Raw genomic sequence first — 17,392 nt, 5'->3', positions numbered from 1 at the left:
AGAGTGAAGGCAAGAAGCATTGCCCTCTCTCTGAATTGGTTTTGTTGTTGGGTAGTCAAGTCACAGTGTTCTTATTTGTGTTTAAAGCCCTAAATGACTTAAGCTCCAAATGTCTGAAAGACTGCCTTTTTCCCTCTTGGGTGTTAAGATCAACAGAGGAGCTCTCTTGATAGTTCTGCCGCCCTCGGAAGCTCAGGGGTTGGTGACCCAAGAGAGGACGTTCTCTGCGGCAGCCCCTAAATATGGAACTTCCTCTCCGTAGGGATGCATCAAGCATCTTTGTTATATAGATTCCATCATTTTGCTGGAGATGTACCCCTTTGCGCTGGCCTCTGACAGTTAAGATTTGTGCGCTTCTTCTGAGACCACCTCTGTTATCATCTGCACCTTCTTTGACTTGTTTTAAGTTGTCTTATTGGGTTTTAATATGTCATTTATTAACTAATTGATGAATCTCCTTTTACACTATATGTCTCAAGGCGATCTGCGGTCATATCATAAAAACAGCTAAAATAGTTTTAAAAACAGTACCAACCCCCCTCTCTGAAAATAGGTTTAAAAACAATACAAAATGAAGAACTAAGGCAGGGACCTCTTCATGTGGCTGGAAAGGGTTGTCGAAAAACAAAATATTGTGTGATGTATATGGCTGCAACTCGCCCTGGGACCTTATGGTGAAGGGTTGAGTAAGAAATCTCTGCAAATAAATGAAACGGTATCCAGGTGCACACACTTCTGACCTGATTCTTGATTGGCTGTCATCAGCGTTCCCCCCCTCCCAATGCTGCTGCCTTAGGCTGCAGTCCCATACACACTTGACTGAAGTAAGTCCCACTGAACCCAATGGAACTTACTTCTGAGCAGACATGTATTGAATTGCAGCCTTAAGGTGTGGAGGTGCAACATTCTAACCGGTGGCAGCTGGTTCATAAGGGCAAATGGGGCAGCGCCCCATGAACCTCAGCCTGCCCCTACCTGCCTGCCTTTTATCTTACAACCAGTCCAGGGGGTGGTACTGCCTGCCAACGTCCTCCTCCTCCTTGTTGGTGTCAGTGTTACCCTTTGTTGAACTCTGCAGGGAAGAGGATGGGGACAAAACTAGAATTGCTTGGCTGTGCCGGTCATTGCTTCTGGCTCTGCCTACTGGCACAGCTCCCTGCCTTCTGCCCTACCTGTTGCAGTGGGCACCAGCCACCACTGAGGCCAGTGAAGCATGGGTGAGTGCCGTTCTCAAGGCCAGCAAGCTCAGCTTGGGAGGGTTGCATACTGCGCCTTGAGATGAGAGAGAAAATCTAGCCATTTTGGAAGAAATTAAAGTGTTCCAAAAAGCGTCTCCCTCCTGACTCAGAGAGGGCTGGGCGAGGCTAAAGCCAAGCACACCCTCTGCCATTATTATTATTTATTTTAATTAATTAATTAATTAAACACACTTGTATCCCACCCTTCCTCCCAGTGGGAGCCCAGGGTGGCAAACAAAAACACTAAAAACACTCTAAAACTTCTTAAAAACAGACTTTAAAATATATTAAAACAAAACATCCTTAAAAAATCTTTTAAAAAAGAGAAAAGCTTGAAAAACATCTTAAAAAGCAATTCCGACGCAGACTGGGATGAGGTCTCTACTTAAAAGGCTTGTTGAAAGACACACCCTCCCTCCCACTTCTGCCACTCCAGGTGTTCACGCTGCCCAAAGTTAGTGCCAAAACCAAGTTCAAGCTGACGGCCCACGAGGGCTGCCGAGTACGGAAGGTGGGGCTGGTGAACTTTGTCAGCGTGGCATGTGAGGATTACACGGAGAACTGCCTGGCCTGCCTCACCAACTTGGGGGACATCCACGTCTTCACAGTGCCAGGTCTGAGGCCGCAGGTACACTATGACTGCATCCGGAAGGAAGACATCAGCGGGATCGCCTCTTGTATCTTCACCAAACATGGCCAAGGTGAGCCCCATGGGGGTGGGGCAAGTTAGACCTGGAATGTTAAAGGGTTGGAGCTGATGAAGAGGTCTGGGGCTATTTAGCTTGGAACACCTCTGGGAGGCACCCTCTAGGTGTTCTAGCCTACAGCTTCTATCAGCCCAAGCCTGCCCAGCTGTGAGTGCTCTTACTAACCTTACACCCCATTCTCTTAGGGGCTTGAAACCTCAATATAGCTTTTTACCAGCCTAGCGTCCTCCAGGCATCTTGAACTACAACTACCATTAACCCCAGCCAGCATAGCCCTGCTGGCTATGGTTGATGGGTATTGCAGTTCAGAATATTTGCAGGGCACTGAAGGCTGGTTTAGACAAAGACTGTACACGATTGAAGGTTTATGAAATTATTATTTATTTGGTTGTTTATTATTCAGTTTATTAGTTGTTTGCTATATATTCTTTGGTTGTACTGTATTTTTTAAATATTTTATTGTCGGATGGGGGTATTTGTTTTTATTAGATTGTAAGCTGCTTTGTGGAGGAAGTTTCTTAAAAGCAAGGTATAAATATTTGAGTAAATGTGGCATAGTGGTTAAGGTGTTGGACTACGACCTGGGAGACCAGGGTTCGAATCCCCACATAGCCATGAAGCTCACTGGGTGACCTTGGGCCAGTCACTGCCTCTCAGCCTCAGGAAAACCCTCTTCATAGGGCCGCCGTAAGTCGGAATCGACTTGAAGGCAGTACATTTACATTTTTAAGTAAGTAAATAGATAAGAAGTTTGCATGAGACTTACAAAATGTGAAGAGCATAAAATAAAACTAAAAAAAGATCAATGCATTATGATAAAAACCATGCAGTAACCCATGGAACAAACCCAGTAAAATGGCAGCAAAACCCTATGTACGTAATATGCATTAAACAATAGAAATGCACAGGAAGTGGATTCTGTTTGCTGTTGGCCCTCTCTTTAAAAAAAACAAATCTTTGTGGACTTCTGTTTCCAGGCTTCTATCTGATCTCTCCGTCAGAGTTTGAGCGATTCTCCCTGAGCACCAGGAATATTACAGAGCCCCTGTGCGTGCTGGACACAAGCCGTGTGCATGACTCCACCTGTCTCGGGTAAGCGCAGCCCCTTTAAACAATAGTAATGAAGGTTATGACTGACCTTTGGGCACCACAATGACCTGAAGTATTTCGGAGTAGGGGAAATATATTTTTGTACACAATTGGGCTATGCCAAATGCAGAGGGAAGGCCGGGTGCTGAATGGTAGCAGGTGCAGAATTCAGCTTCCTGAAACTAGGAGAAACTGTGCAAATATGTTCAGTTGATATAGGGTTGTATCCAGTGTTAATCCTACTCAGAGCGGACCCGTTGCAATTAATAGGCATAATTTAGGACTTAATTTCAGTGAGTCTCCTCTGAACAGAGCTTAGTTGGCTGCAACCCATAATTTAGGCAAACTGCAGAATTTGACATTTCTTATTGCAAAGGATTTTAACTTTCTTTTTTTAAAATCATCATCATCATGTATTTTTGGAATAAATGCAACCTTGGCTAGAAGGATTGGGGCATGTGTGTTAAATCATGCCCCTCGGAGTTAAACTAGATGAGTTGTGAAGTTTGCATGATTAACAGTTGCGTGAATGATGTATTAAAAAATTAATAAATTAAGAGAACTGCAGAGGTCTGAATCTCTCCTGCACCCACCGCCTGCCTGCTGCTGGTATTTGCATAAGAAAGAGCTTTCCTTTCAGTGCAAATAACAGCTGGACTGTCGAGGAGCAGGGAGGGTCTGGAACATGACCTTGGTGGGGACAAAGATTCAAAGCGTGGCTGGATAGCCTCAAGCCCATGGGCCAAATGTGACCAGATTCATGCCTCAGATTGATTGTGACTCTCCCCAGGCCACACCCCTCGCTGCCCCTGCTCTCGCCCGGCTGGAATGTGCCCTTGCATTGTGACAATGCATCTTTCTTTCCCAGATGCAGACTGTTGTGGGTTGAAACCTCTGACTTTTGCATGGGTGGAATGTGCCCTACTGTACAAAGATAAGAATTGCATCTGTTGCCCTGCCCACTTTCTCTTGGAGCCCCACCTACCACTGGCACACTGCTCCTGGAAGGTTGCCCAGGAGGGAATATGGCTCTCAGGATGAAAAAGCTTCCCCGTCCAATTGCTGAAAGCCTGCCTTTGCCTTCAGACGACAATTATGATCTGATCAGGGGTCCCCACAGTTGCTGTTTTTGATTTTCTCTTTTTTAAAAAAAACAAAAAAACCCTAAAGGTATCCATGCCAGTTGGGTGAATAATGTTGCGGCTAGCCTGGTGTAGCAAGCTCAACAGTGAGAGCCGCTTCTTTTCTCTTTCAGGAACAACTTCACAGCAATGCCAAAACTGAACCAGGCCAATGGGATGCATGCCCTGCAAGGATCCTCGGAGGCCAACCATTCCCTGGCCAGCAGCGATCGTAAGGAAATTTCTAAGCCGGGGGTTCACAGACACTTTCCTCCCCATGGACCACTTGCAAATTGCTGAGGGTCTTGGCAGGACCACGTCATGATTTTTCTGCCTTTGTAGCAACTGGAGTGCGCAGTGCTAGGCGCTGCGTGCTTTTTAATTGTGTTTTTATATCTCCTTTTAATTTCTTATCTTTTCTTATGTATTTTATTTTATTACCTTTTGCATTCCATGGAATTCAAATTTCAATAAAAAATGTAAAAACCACAATATTGTATTTGAGAGAAGGCCGTAGCCCAGCGACAGAGCATCTGCCTTGCGTGCAGAAGGTCCCAGGTTCAATACCTTGCATCTCCAGGTAGAGACAAGTTAGTTCGAAATTTCAAAAGGCAATGAACACTTCTGGTGGTGAAGACGTTAAATGGTTTATTAAGCAAGCTGTTTACATGGAACTGTTGTTTGCAAGCAGTAAAGCACTAAAACGAAACTGATGGCTAATGGGTCCCTTCTCCACCTTGTCTTTAGCTGCTCTTACATGTGTCTCGCTGGAAACCTCACAAATAGCCAGCTAGGATTCTTGCTGGAAACTCTGCTTGAAGCTTGGTCTTTCGTGATGTTATCTTGAGGCTGTCAAAATCTCTTGCTGAATGTTGCTTTGAGGCTCTCAAGGCCCCTGGAGGCTTAATCTCCCCAATCTAGGGGTCCTTTATTTATACCCAAAAGACTCTCTGGGAGGGGGCATCTTATACCTATTAGATCATTACCTTCCCAGCATCTGCATTCCCAGCTTCCCTCCATAACCATAGATGCTTTATTTTGACTACCAAGATTCTTGTTTACATAATCAGGATGGCAATCCATGTGCCAGTGGTGATCATAGGCGAAGTGGCCACCAATCGTGCATTTGCATGTCGCATCCCCCACAAACACACGCACACAGGCATAGGCTACACTCATGCCTATCATAGCACTGGATGGAGGAGAAATTAGAGCCTCTCAGCTCAGCACTCTGATGGAGAAGATGGGGGGCTGGCGGGCTACGTTAAAAAGGCTTATAGCCAACTGTAGCACCACATATCTCTGGAAGAATCTAGATCGAGGAGGCTTAGAATGGCATGTGCATGGCCCTGTCCCATAATTCATGCCTCATACTCCTGATTTATTGGGGTGCTTACTGCTTTGCACTCTGTCATTACATAGTATTGGAATCTGGAGAGCTTAAAGTGCAGGCTTTCTCACATGGTTGATAATAAGATGAGAAAAGAAGTTTTCACTCTGTCTATGTTCACAAGCAGAGCTTGAGAAATATTGTTCAATGAACCAAAACAATCCAGCTTGTCCCACACTCCTGCTTCTCCAGGTGGGCTTGTGTATGGCTTTCCCAAATTCAGAAGGGACAGTGAGCGTAATTGGTAATTGGTTTGCCATCCTTGAATGCAGCCCTTGGCCTGAAAACAGGTTAGGTATCCATGCTGTAGGGAGTCTTTCATGAAAGACCACTTTGTGCAATTTTTTTTTTACTAATATCAGGACACTGTAAATGGCCCAGAAGCAGTGCCCAAGCATTCAAGGGTCAGCAGTATCTTGCTTGAATTTCTGAGGATGCTGACTGCTAAGTTTCATGTCTCTTTCAGTTTCCTGGAGGATATGGCTATCAATGGCCATTAGCCGTGATGAGTATGTTCTCCCTCCACAGTTGGAGGCAGTATGCCTCTGAATACCAGTTGCTGGAAACTGCAGGGAGAGTACTCTTGTGCTCAGATTCTGCTTGTGGGCTTCCCTGTAATGGGCATCTGGTTGGCCGCTGTGAGAGCAGGCAGCTGGACTAGATGGGCCACTGGCCTGACCCAGCAGGGTTGCCCTCATGGTCTTACGTTTTTCCCCCTGCCCCAACTCCCAGGGTCTCCTGATGAACACCAGGCTTCCTTCTCTGTGACGCCGGTTGACTCGCCCAACAACAGCATTGACACCCCTCTCGACACCACTGGAGACATCACCGCTGAGGAAGTGAAGGACTACTTGGCGTAAGTTGCTGCCTTGGTCTTGATTCTAGTTTAGATGGCATGAAGATGGGAAGACTTGCTAACTTTTCCCATAAATCTGTGAAATGGGCAATTAGTAAACCTAAACTAGCCACTCCAGTGATGGCTATTTAGCTCAGAGGACCTTGTTTGAAAGAAATCAAATATGCTTGGTTCTTCCAATTTTGATACCTAAATTGAGCCTCCATATTTAGCAGCAGTATTCCTTTGATTACCAAATGCTAGGGATATGCATGGAGAGGGGGGTTGCGTTATTGAGTTATTGTCTTGTATTTGTGGCCCTATTTGTTTATTTTATTCATGCTTATTGTATACAGCCCTGGATTTCATGAGGCAAAAGTAGGTGGGGGGTATTAAAAATATTTTTTAATCATCAGTCATCATCTCTTGCAGCCCATTGGAAGAAGCAGAGAGAAATCTGAGGAACATAAGTGAGGATGAGGCTCGGTCCCCAGGGATCCTGATCAAATGAGGTATGTCCTGCAAATTGCTCTTTGTCATTCCTTTTTTTTTTAAAAAAAGAATCAAGTTCCTAGGCCTCAAGGATGCCTGCATAATTTTTGAGTCTCTACTTTGTGAATTTTCTGAGGCAAGGTTGTGAGGAGGGGAGTTTTGGTGCTTAGTATAGATAAGTGGTTGGAAACCTTTGGCCTGCATGCCTAATTAGGCTTGCTAGGTGTCTGGATTTGACCTGTGAGGCCATTTGGGGTTTACCACATCCACTTTTCCCACACCTACTTTTCCCACACCTGCTGCCATCAATCACAAGAAAGTTCAAGCTGTTGCTCTAACGGCAAACACCAGACATCACATGCCACACCTGATGTATGACATCAGATGGTTGACAGGTGTGCTGACACATATAGTTCTTTTCCCTCTTGTGGGTAATGGGAATTGAATAAATTCTGCCAAGCAGTTATTCCAATTTTACTTAAATCAGATGTAGGTTTGGATAACATTTTAAACTTAATAATTCCATCGCTCGTGTATTTGATCACTCTCCTGGTGTTTTGGGTTTGTGAGTTTCTTTCAGAAACTAGGCAGGATGTAAGTTTTTAAAATAAGCAGACTAAAGTTGCAGAACTGAGTGTGTTTCCTTGCGGAATATCCAGCTCACCATTTTCTGTTTCCCTCTGCAGAGACCACTGCCAGTCCTGTTGGCCTGTTTTGGCGCTTGAAACCCCATGGGCAAAAGACTTTTGACTGTTTTGTGATGGACTATTGGCCTTTCGTGTTCCTCCTCCTTCCAGAGACCCTATTCTGCATTTTTGGATTTTCTTTTTTTGTACAAAGGATCATAACTTTTTCTACTGTGTGGCCTGGAAGTTGACACCTGGGATCTTCTCCCTGCCATCTCTTCCTCCTACAAGTTTGCATCATCAACTTCTTCTTTTTTTAACAAAGAAAAAAAGTGCCATCCTCTTTTACAGGACCAAATTGTGTCTTCTCTTCCGTTGCACAAAAAAACAAAAACAAACCAACACTAAAACTCTTACATCTTTTTTTAAAAAAGTGAAGACACAAAGTGGGCATGTGGGAGATACCACGTGTGGCGTCAGGATCCCACTCAGCCCCTCTTGGCTGAGCTATCGGCATCAAACGTTATGTGGAAAAGGGACTTTTTTTCTATGTAGATAAAGACTTGATGGATTGTTGCGTTTCTCTGGCTGGTACACCTGACAACTCCCTGAAACCTCATGGAACTGGCTGGCTGATTTGCTCTCGGTGGGGATGTTTACATATGTTCAGACTGTCCTTCTCTGTCGCAGCTCTGTCTCTATCTCGGCCTCTGGCAAACTCCTGGATCTGCTGGCTTGCAAGCTGAGAAAATCAGGGCTTGATTGGATGACAGACACCTATCACTCGCCTGCTGTTAGCGGGCTTGCCGAAAAGCCTGACTTGAAGAAATTCTTTTGTAATACTGGTGGGAAGTTATTTTTTTGGCACAGAGGGAACATTTGGCTGGCTGGACTGAAGGATTTTCTTTGAGCAGTGTGGTTGTACAAAAATCTTGAGTGTGTGTTTTTCCCAAGAGGTAGGTTTTTTGAGCAACGGGAGACAACAGATCTGCAAGAAAATCCATAATCTAAGTAGTAATAATCTTCCCTCGGTGTGGATTAAGGTCTAGCCAGCCACTAAGAGTGCTGTTTTTTTACTGCTGTGAGGCTACAAGCTTTGCACAGAAGAAGAAAATGTCCAAGAGAACTTACTGTGTGCCCTTTTTGCTGGATTCCCTTGATCCTTCTTTTTGGGAGAGGAAGGAAGTGCAATGAGGGGACTTTAAGAGTTTCCCAAAAAATTCTAAAGTAAATGTATTTTTTCCTTCCTATTCTCAATGCTGTTTAGGAATTCGACTGTCCTAAAGCAGTTTCTTAGCCTTAGCTGCCTGGGATGGGGAATGTGTGGTCCTCCAGAAGGTGTTATGACTACAGCTCCCATCATCCCTGACCATTGTCCATGCTCGTTGCTGGGAGTTGAAGTCCAGCAACGTCTGGAGCGTCAGAGGCTTCCTGACCCCTGATCAGAGAGATCCTTGGGCTCACTCACTACGACAAGGTGCCATCTTCCTTCCTGAAATCTTGGCTTGCAAATTTTGAGGGGTGGGCAGCTTCCATTTGGTGGTGGCCCCTTAACCCCTCATCAAACAAGGTGGCAGAAAAGCTTCAGGTTACATTCCTTTTTCTGTTTTGTTTCTTCCTTGGCTGTCGACCAGCGAGCGATCTCCCAATGGGTTTAGGAAGCAGTGTAGTATCCTATGAGTCTTTAGTGACAAGTTCCAAACTGTACACCAGGGCTGGGGAGCCTTGGGCCTTCCAGATGTTGCTGAACTCCAACTCCCATCAGCCCCAGCTAGCATGGCCAGGGGTGATGGAGTCTAGCAATAGCTGGAGGGGCCTGTAAGCATCGTCAGTGCATCAGCCTGGTGGAGAGGTGGTGGTGTCTGTTGCAACCTTGTTTCCATCTGTTTATCCCCTTCTCCCTCTTGTCAGATTTTCAAGGTTGCTTCAGAGGCTGTGACCTCCACTTATTTATTAAAGCTGAACTTGAAAGGGCTTATTGGGCAGCTGCCAGCCACCTTCTAAATCGACTGTCTTAATTCCATTTTGCTATTAAAAGGCAACCTGTTTTCCAGCCAGGCGGTACAATGTCAAAAACTCCTTGCGGTGGAAATCTTTCCCCACCTCTTACGATGGGCTTTTGCACACACTTGAGGGTTTTCTGAGTGGATTCAGATTTTTGTAAAGTGCACGGAAGCAGGGATTGAGGAAAGCCATGCTGCGTAGATCTGTGCATACTGCAAGGGCCTAAGCAAGTCCTTTGCCCATGGAGATCCACATGCATCTCTGTCTCTCTTCCTTTGCATCTTAGGGAGGGAGGGGGGTCAGCCAGCCTTTAATTCAGGGGTGGGGAACCAGTGGCCTTTCAGAGGCTGAACAATTCCAATTAGCCGCAGCCAGTGTGGCTGGTGCTTTGGGATGGTAGCAGTTGCAGTCCAGCAGCATCTGCAGGGCCACAGGTTCCCCGCCAGGCCTCCTCTCTTACCCTCTTGTGGTTTTTTTTTTGCATTACCTCCTAGATGAATATGCTGGCGGCAGCGGCAGCAGCCAAGTCCTCCTTGCAATATGTTTTGTGCCAAAAGTAACCTTGGGACAGTATGACGTGGGGCCTTTGGCATTGACATGTTGATGGGGCTCCGAGTTCCGGTGTCAGGCTGGGCCACTTGTCCTGTTCGTTACAGCTGTATTCATCTCCTTATTTTTGTGCTCACGGCTACCATTTTCGTGCTAAGGTAAGGTTGGGCAGGTCATGCCGCTTTTGGGTGGTAAGGAAAGCCAGCCACTATATGTTCTTGGATCTCAGAAAGGTACAGAGGCTGGCCTAGGCCTAAAACATAGAGCAGCTTTTGCCAACCTGACGCCTTCCAGGTGTTCTGGACTACAGCCCCAGCCAGCATAAATGTAGTCAAGTTGCAGTCTAGAACATCTAGAAGGCACCAGGTTGGCGAAAGCTGATATGAAGGAAATTTTAAATAGTGTGGGCATCACCATAGGGTGGCTGGCTGGCTCACATGTGGGATCATCTGCTTGCCACTTAATGCACAAACTTTACCTCCTGATAATGATTTTACATGACATTCTTTCTTGGATTTTTTTTCCTTGGTACGGTTTGATTCTTCTCTCTTTCCCCCCCCAGGTGTGCCTGTGTGAGTGTTTGGTTTTGCACAGGTGCGGTTGAAGGAGAGTAGTTCCATAGTTGAAATGTGCCATTGTGTGTCTTAATTTTTTTTTTGGCAGACTTAAATTGTGGAGGGGAGGGTGGGTTAGTTTCCTTGTTAGAAGGTACCCTCTGTGGGGATTTTTGTTTTGTTCTGATGATGGATTTAGCAATGTTTAGTTATTAATACAGGTTTTTAATAATGGAAAAGAATAAAGCATTTAATAGTATCACGCTTGCATGTGGCTTGCTGTTTAAGGGTCCCTCCATTTTTATTATGCATTCATGGTGATTTATGCTCACAGTGGTATCCGTGTAGTTATGTGCAGTCCTGCTTTCTATACTGTTTGCACCTGGAAAAGTTTTGGGGCAGACACACTGCTTCGTTTCCAACTGGGGCAAGTCAAGTAGCGTCCTGCTGGGATCCTTTAAGTTTCTATATTGCAAATGCTCCAGGGGTTGGTTTGTTGGTCCTGCTTTTGTTGCGCTGTAGCACAAGAGGGCCCCTGCCCATGGCAATAATGCGGTAGAACTGGGGGAAGCATTGCAGAACCAATAAAGCGGAATGATGTCTAGGTGGTCCAGTATAAATCTGCCACAAATGTACTATTACTGTGCATCAATGACAAGTTGCAGAATATATCCACTCTGGAGGGATCCTAAGGGGAAGGTGTGTCCTCAAGCCACATGTGCTGCAAGCAAACTGCCTGATAGTAATTGTCTTTCTGGGGGAGAGGTGTCTTCTAACCAGACATCCTGAACACACTAGGTAAGTTTAAATGGGACTTAAAAATGCCACTGAATGCCTAGGCATGCTGTTGAAGATATGGGGCAAAGACCAGCCTAGTCATCAGAACAGGTATGTCATCTTCAATCACGATTACCTTGATCTGATCATCACACAGTGCCTACTGTATAGGTATTTTGCAAGATATAAAACTTTAAAAGTACACTTACAGCAGACAAGTTGGTATTTATAGTTAGAAGCTATACCCTCCCAATGTAAAAGGGTGGCATTTTTACCTGTCCCCTTCTCCGATTTCAAAATTCATGGGCTGAAAGGTAGAGCTATGCAGCCCTTTTAAACGTACAATGTATTTTAAAGGACCCATTTTTGCTCACATGAGGACTAGCTACAGAACACAGCAATTTTAAAAGGAATAAACCCCATTTATTTATTCTTTAGAAAATGGACTTCTATTACATCTGTTTTCAGTCTTAAGTGCACTACAAACCTTTCACCCAACACTGGATTTAAAAGGATCTAGTAGTCCAGTTTCTCTGCTCTATCTCACAAAACTTACTTCAGAAAGAGCTGCATCAGCTACAGGGAAAGGCTGATCTATCCTGCTTCAACCTGAACTCAGCCCTGAGCATTCCTGTTCCCAACCTGCAGTGCTCTCAAGAGCACAACAGAAGCCACAGCCTGTGTGCGCGCGTATTAAGTATAATTAAAAAAAAGTTTGTGCAAGTGGAAAAATACAAACCCAACATTGTGATTCTACTGGTGTGGGGCTGGAAGTCCCAGCTGTAACATTTCTCAAGAGTGCATCCAGGCAATGTCTGTTTCATTGCCCCAAGGAAAAAAAAGAGGGTAGGAATGAGGGAGCAGTAAAGGTGCCTTTTCTTTACACGGGAAGGTACATATCTAGCTCCACCTCCTCTGGTAACATTTTGTCCACTCTGCTAGTCTTAAAAAGTTGTCACAGATGAAAGAGACAGATTTAAGAAGTCTGGCAGGTTGCAGGGAGTTCTGCTGCGATGGCCTCCCGCAAGCAGGTTAGGCTGGAGGCTTCCGGAATACGCTCCAGGCGTGAAAGCAGCGGGTGAAGGCCGGCGGTTCGTTGCCTTTCCGAACCAGGCGGAGCTTCCGTGGGTGGGTTGGGTCTTTTGAGCGCATGTGCTGGATGTACACCTGCAGACAGACCAATGAGGAAAGCTATGAATACCAGCTATTTTATCATTTATTACATTTCCACCCCACCCTTCTTACCACAGGAGCCTAGGCCTGCAAACAACAAACCAATTACTGTTGTTAACAATTAAAAAAATAAAACCTACACGAATATGGGGAGTGCTCAGGTCCACATTTATACTGTACGTTATTCCACTGTTACTCCATTTCAAACACCCATGGCTTTCCCCCCAAAATCCTGGGAAGTGTAGTTTGTTAACGCTGCTGAGAGTTGCGAGGCAATCTCTGTTCTCTTCACAGAGCTACAGTTCCCTGAGCGGTTTAACAGTCAGTCCTCCTCCCCAGAGAGCTCAGGGAAGTGTCTGCCGGTGAGGGGATGCATAAAAATGGGCATAAACATGAATATACGAGTGAAAATAAAATGCAAAAAGCATTATATGATGAGAAATGACTTGCAAAAATGTTTACATGACTCTTCAGAATGGGCCCCCGTGGGATGGCTGGGCAACTGTGGCTTGCAGAGGCTGTTTTACCTGGCAGGCTTTGAGACTCAGCTTGATCTCCACCTGGCTGGTCTGTGTTCCTACCCACATGTAGACCTGCGGGGGGGGGGAGGGAAATAGAAGTAGAATGGGTTAAAAACACAAGATGATAAAAATTAAAATATTTTTCCCAATAGTGTTGGGGGGTAATTTTTTTCTATGTCCCAATTTATGGATGTAGTTTCCATTTTCAGTCCATTCCATAATGCAAAATGCTACCTGCAGCCTTTGTTCTCTTTGGGAACAGCAGCCCAGGCAAACCGCCCCCCCCATGCAAAAAAACTCCACTCACCTCCTGCCCGTTGTCTAGTAGCATAATGTCATCATCTGCCAAGTCATCCTGGCAGAAATCTGAGCATTTTTCCGACACGGCAAAATAGCCCTTCTCATTGGAGCATCTGAGAAGACATTACCAGAAGGCCTCTTGTCAGTAAACAGAGAACCAGTGTGGTGTAGTGGTTAGAGTGTTGGACTGGGGCGTGAAAGACCCGGGTTCAAATCCCCGCATGGCTGTGAAGCTCACTGGAGGGGGAGAACCATATGTGTATGCCACCTTGAACTCCTTGGAGGAAAGGTGGGATATAAATGTAATAATATCATCATCACAGAAGGACCATCTCACTAGAAGAGGAACTACTTTGCATGCAGAAGGTTCAATCCTTGGTGTCTCTGGACAAGGGCCCTCCTTAAATCCTGGAGACACTAGCCATGTCAACCAAGTGTGAGGAACCTGCAGCCTTTGCTCCAGCTGTTGGAGGACTCTTACCACCAATCAGCCTGCAAGGTCAATGGTCAGGGATGATGTGAGGTGGTCCAGCAACATCCTGAGGGCCGCAGGTTCCCCATCCCTGGTGCAGGCAGTGCTAAGATGAACGGAGCGATGGGGTGTGGCTCTGTATAAGGTGGCTTCCTATGCTCCTATGAAATGGAAAAAGTTCACGTCTGGATGTGAAAGTTGGACAGTGAAAAAAGCAGGTAAGAGGAAAAATCAACTCATTTGAAACGTCAGGCTGGAGGAGAGCTTTGCGCATACCGTGGACTGCGAAAAAGACAAATAATTGGGTGTTAGAACAAATTAAACCAGAACTGTCACTAGAAGCTAAAATGATGAAACTGAGGTTGTCATACTTTGGACACATCATGAGAAGACATGATTCACTAGAAAAGACAACAATGCTGGGAAAGACAGAAGGGAGTAGAAAAAGAGGAAGGCCAAACAAGAGATGGATGGATTCCATAAAGGAAGCCACAGACCTGAACTTACATGTGTGAGTTCACGACAGATGCTCTTGGAGGTCGCTGATTCATAGGGTTGCCATAAGCCAAAATAGACTTGAAGGTACATAACAACAACAATCCCTCTGCAAACAAGGCAGTACTAGCTATTTTTCATTAATTTTTAAAATTCAAGTGACTGGCCCTTATGATGACATGGACTTGTTTGAAAGCACATAGGGGTGAGATTTCAGAAGTGGAAGCAGGGGTGAAATAAAATTCCCGATGGTTATACTGGGAAGTGCGTATGAGTGGGTGCCTTATATTACAGGATAGGAGAGGGGGCTCTGTTGTCGGACTACAGCTCGCAACATCCCTGAGTCTGTTGCCCATGCTGGTCAGGGCTGATGGGAGTTGGTGTCCAGCAACACCTGGAGGGCGCCAGGCTCCCCATCCTTGTCATAGGTTGCAGCAGAGTAAGTTCTGATCAAGCAGCAACAATGTTTTGCAGGGTGGGTGTGAGAGAAGAGAAAGGAGAAAATGGATGGGTGAGGGCCACAAAAGGAGGAAAACTACCAGCTCCCACCTGAACAGGCGAGAATACTTCATGTAGTCGGCGTCTCCATCGTAGGGTTTCTGTGTTCCAATGCCGACCCAAAAGAAGTTCTCCGGCTCTTCCCCCTCATTTATCACCTAGAAGCAAGCAAGGAAAGTGGCAGCCATTTAGGTGCAAACAGGGCTAAGGCAGATGGGAGTCAATTTGGGTCCATGCCAGCACAAACACCTGCAAGCTGCTTGGACACCAGCAGGAGATAATCAAAGGTCATCCAGTCCAACCCTGATGTGACACACACTCCTACACAATTTGCCTTATGCCATGGATAGGTATGTAACCTGGCAGACTGCATGAAAAAGAGGCTGGTATGTGTGCTGCTTAATCAGCTCATCTTCCCCACACCACCCAGTTGTGCTTTTCTGCTCAGACTTTGCTCCCCCTCACCTGTTTGCTGTAGGAGTCATCAAACATGTGGTTCATAATGTCCTCTGCCAGCTTGGCCTCATCGGGGTCAGCAGCCCGGCCCACCCAAGTGTACACAATGCCTTGGTTGTCGGTGCTTTCAAAGGGAACCTGTAAAAAGGGGTGGAGAAAAAAGGCTAGGGTCACTGAGGGAGAAAAGAATTTAGAAGAACATAATGATTTGGACCTTAATCCAAGGCTGTTGCTTTTCCCCACAAGATTACACCCATTGCACTGAGAAGCAACAGCCATTAAAGGGTTAACATATCAGAACAGGTGGCCTTCCTGAGTTGTGAGTTTAGTTCCTCTTTCTTTCTTTCTTGCTGCAAAAAGCAGCAGCTAATGATTCTAAGGCCACATTCACACCACACATTTATTCCACTATTATTCCTATTTTAAACAGTCAAGGCTTCCCCCAAAGAATTCTGGGAAGTAGTTTGGGAAGGGTGCTGAGATTTGCTAGGAAACCCCTATTTCCCCTCACAGAGGTACAATTCCCAAGGAGCAAGGAGAAGAAATGCCCAATCTTCAGCCACCTATCTAGCTACTTATTTATTTAAAAGGAAGCTGCTAGTCCTTATGGATGCTGAAAAAGATTTCTCCTAAAATTCCATTAGGGGAATTTTACTTCTATTAATTTCACTCCAACAATTCAGCTTTGAGAACACAAGCTACAAACTAGGCTATCAAGTCTTCTACGAGTGGATGCTCACGGACAGGTTACCTTCAGGATGAAGCAAAATTCTGAGTTGAGAAGGCTGGAGTCTGTATTGATCTGGATACACCTGGAAAGGAGAGGGGAAGAAAAAGGCATCCAGTGGCCATCACGAACACGAATGCGATTACGAAAAGGATGCTCTGCTGTTCTACTCTAGCCAGTTCTGGGTACCATATTTTAGGAAGGACAGTCCAGAATTCCTAGGGGCTGCTCTCAGTATCAAAGGAAGGTGTTAAAACCTAACAAAGCCTGGCTCACAAATGAAGACCCACCGTTGAGAACCGTTGGCTTCCCATTACTTCCTGGGCCAAGTTCAAGGTTCTAGTTTTGGTGTACAAAGCTTGGGACCAGGATACCTGAACGATCATCTTACCCCTTCTATACCCAGTCGATCACTGCTCTCTGCAGGTGAGGGCCTCCTGCAGATACCATCTTATCAGGAGGTCCGTTCTGCACAACATAGGAAATGGACCTTTAGTGTGGTGGCACCTACCCTGTGGAATTCCCTCCCCTCAAATATTAGACAGATGCCGTCTCTTATCTTTTTGGCACCTACTGAAGACCTTCCTCTTTCAAAAAGCCTTTTAAGTAGAGACCTCATCCCAGTCTGCATCTGTGTTGGAATTGCTTTTAAAGTTTTTTTTAAAAAAAGATGTTTTGTTTTAATATGTCTTTTGTGTTTAAGATGTTTTAAAATGCTTTTAGTGTTTCTGTTTGCTGCCTTGGGCTCCTTTTGGGAGGAAGGACAGGATATAAATTTAATAAATAAACAAAGGAACTAGAGGAGAGAGTCAAAGACTCCCAAGGAGGCTCTCACCGGGTGCAGAGGGCGCTGCCGTTAGTACGGATGTGGTAGAGGCTGGGCTGGAGGCCGTCATCCTTTGCCTTCCTCTTGCCCTTGTGGACGATGAATTTCCTCTTGAAGTGGGAGAGGAACTTGGGGTTCTCCTGCTGCTGAGTCATGCGCACAACCTGAAGGGGTGGGAAGGGCACAGAGTAGGTTAGGGTTAGAATCCTCAGCCATGATGTTAAGAAGTTCACCCAAAGCATTGCAGTCTGGAGTGCTCTTGTTCAGGGTACCAGCCAGCCATGCCCTCTTCTACAGCACTCCTTTTCATCCCTCCTCCCCATTTCTCCCCTGCCATCCGAACAGTCAGTCCGCCCTGTGTGCCAATTGAGAATGCTCCATCCTCATTTGGCTATTCCCATCCCCCCCTCGCAGGGAGAGAGAGAAAGAGAGAATCAAACACAAAGTTGTCTCCCTGCACCCCCAATCCTGCTTCTACCTCCCACTTGTGCAATGGTGGTGCTGTTTTGACTATGTAAAAATCACCATATAAAAATGAGTTT

The 17,392-nt window shown here is 45.6% G+C and overlaps 2 protein-coding genes across 5 annotated transcripts in view; one reads left to right on the top strand and one right to left on the bottom strand.

Annotated features, from left to right (window-relative positions):
* The window catches only part of LLGL1 (LLGL scribble cell polarity complex component 1), a 95,057-nt gene extending 84,193 nt beyond the window's left edge, over positions 1 to 10,864 (top strand). For all 3 annotated transcript variants that reach the window (XM_061599157.1, XM_061599156.1, XM_061599158.1), the window contains exons 18-23: positions 1,675 to 1,939; positions 2,923 to 3,037; positions 4,290 to 4,387; positions 6,278 to 6,401; positions 6,813 to 6,892; positions 7,559 to 10,864. In XM_061599157.1, coding sequence (XP_061455141.1) covers positions 1,675 to 1,939; positions 2,923 to 3,037; positions 4,290 to 4,387; positions 6,278 to 6,401; positions 6,813 to 6,891 — 681 coding nt within the window. In that variant the 3' untranslated portion in view covers position 6,892; positions 7,559 to 10,864. The remainder of the gene's footprint in view (positions 1 to 1,674; positions 1,940 to 2,922; positions 3,038 to 4,289; positions 4,388 to 6,277; positions 6,402 to 6,812; positions 6,893 to 7,558) is intronic.
* Positions 10,865 to 11,783: 919 nt separating this feature from the next.
* Positions 11,784 to 17,392, bottom strand: part of FLII (FLII actin remodeling protein) — a 52,187-nt gene continuing 46,578 nt past the window's right edge. For both annotated transcript variants that reach the window (XM_061599154.1, XM_061599153.1), the window contains exons 24-30: positions 16,860 to 17,014; positions 16,049 to 16,109; positions 15,307 to 15,435; positions 14,893 to 14,999; positions 13,384 to 13,489; positions 13,083 to 13,148; positions 11,784 to 12,549 (exon numbers count right to left, since the gene is read on the bottom strand). In XM_061599154.1, the coding sequence (XP_061455138.1) occupies positions 12,415 to 12,549; positions 13,083 to 13,148; positions 13,384 to 13,489; positions 14,893 to 14,999; positions 15,307 to 15,435; positions 16,049 to 16,109; positions 16,860 to 17,014 (759 nt within the window). In that variant the 3' untranslated portion in view covers positions 11,784 to 12,414. The remainder of the gene's footprint in view (positions 12,550 to 13,082; positions 13,149 to 13,383; positions 13,490 to 14,892; positions 15,000 to 15,306; positions 15,436 to 16,048; positions 16,110 to 16,859; positions 17,015 to 17,392) is intronic.

This window comes from Rhineura floridana, chromosome 17, assembly GCF_030035675.1.
Source record: "Rhineura floridana isolate rRhiFlo1 chromosome 17, rRhiFlo1.hap2, whole genome shotgun sequence".
Taxonomy (NCBI): Eukaryota; Metazoa; Chordata; class Lepidosauria; order Squamata; family Rhineuridae; genus Rhineura; species Rhineura floridana.
The sequence above is the reverse complement of the archived record's forward strand: the minus strand, read 5'-3'. Positions and strand labels throughout refer to the sequence as shown.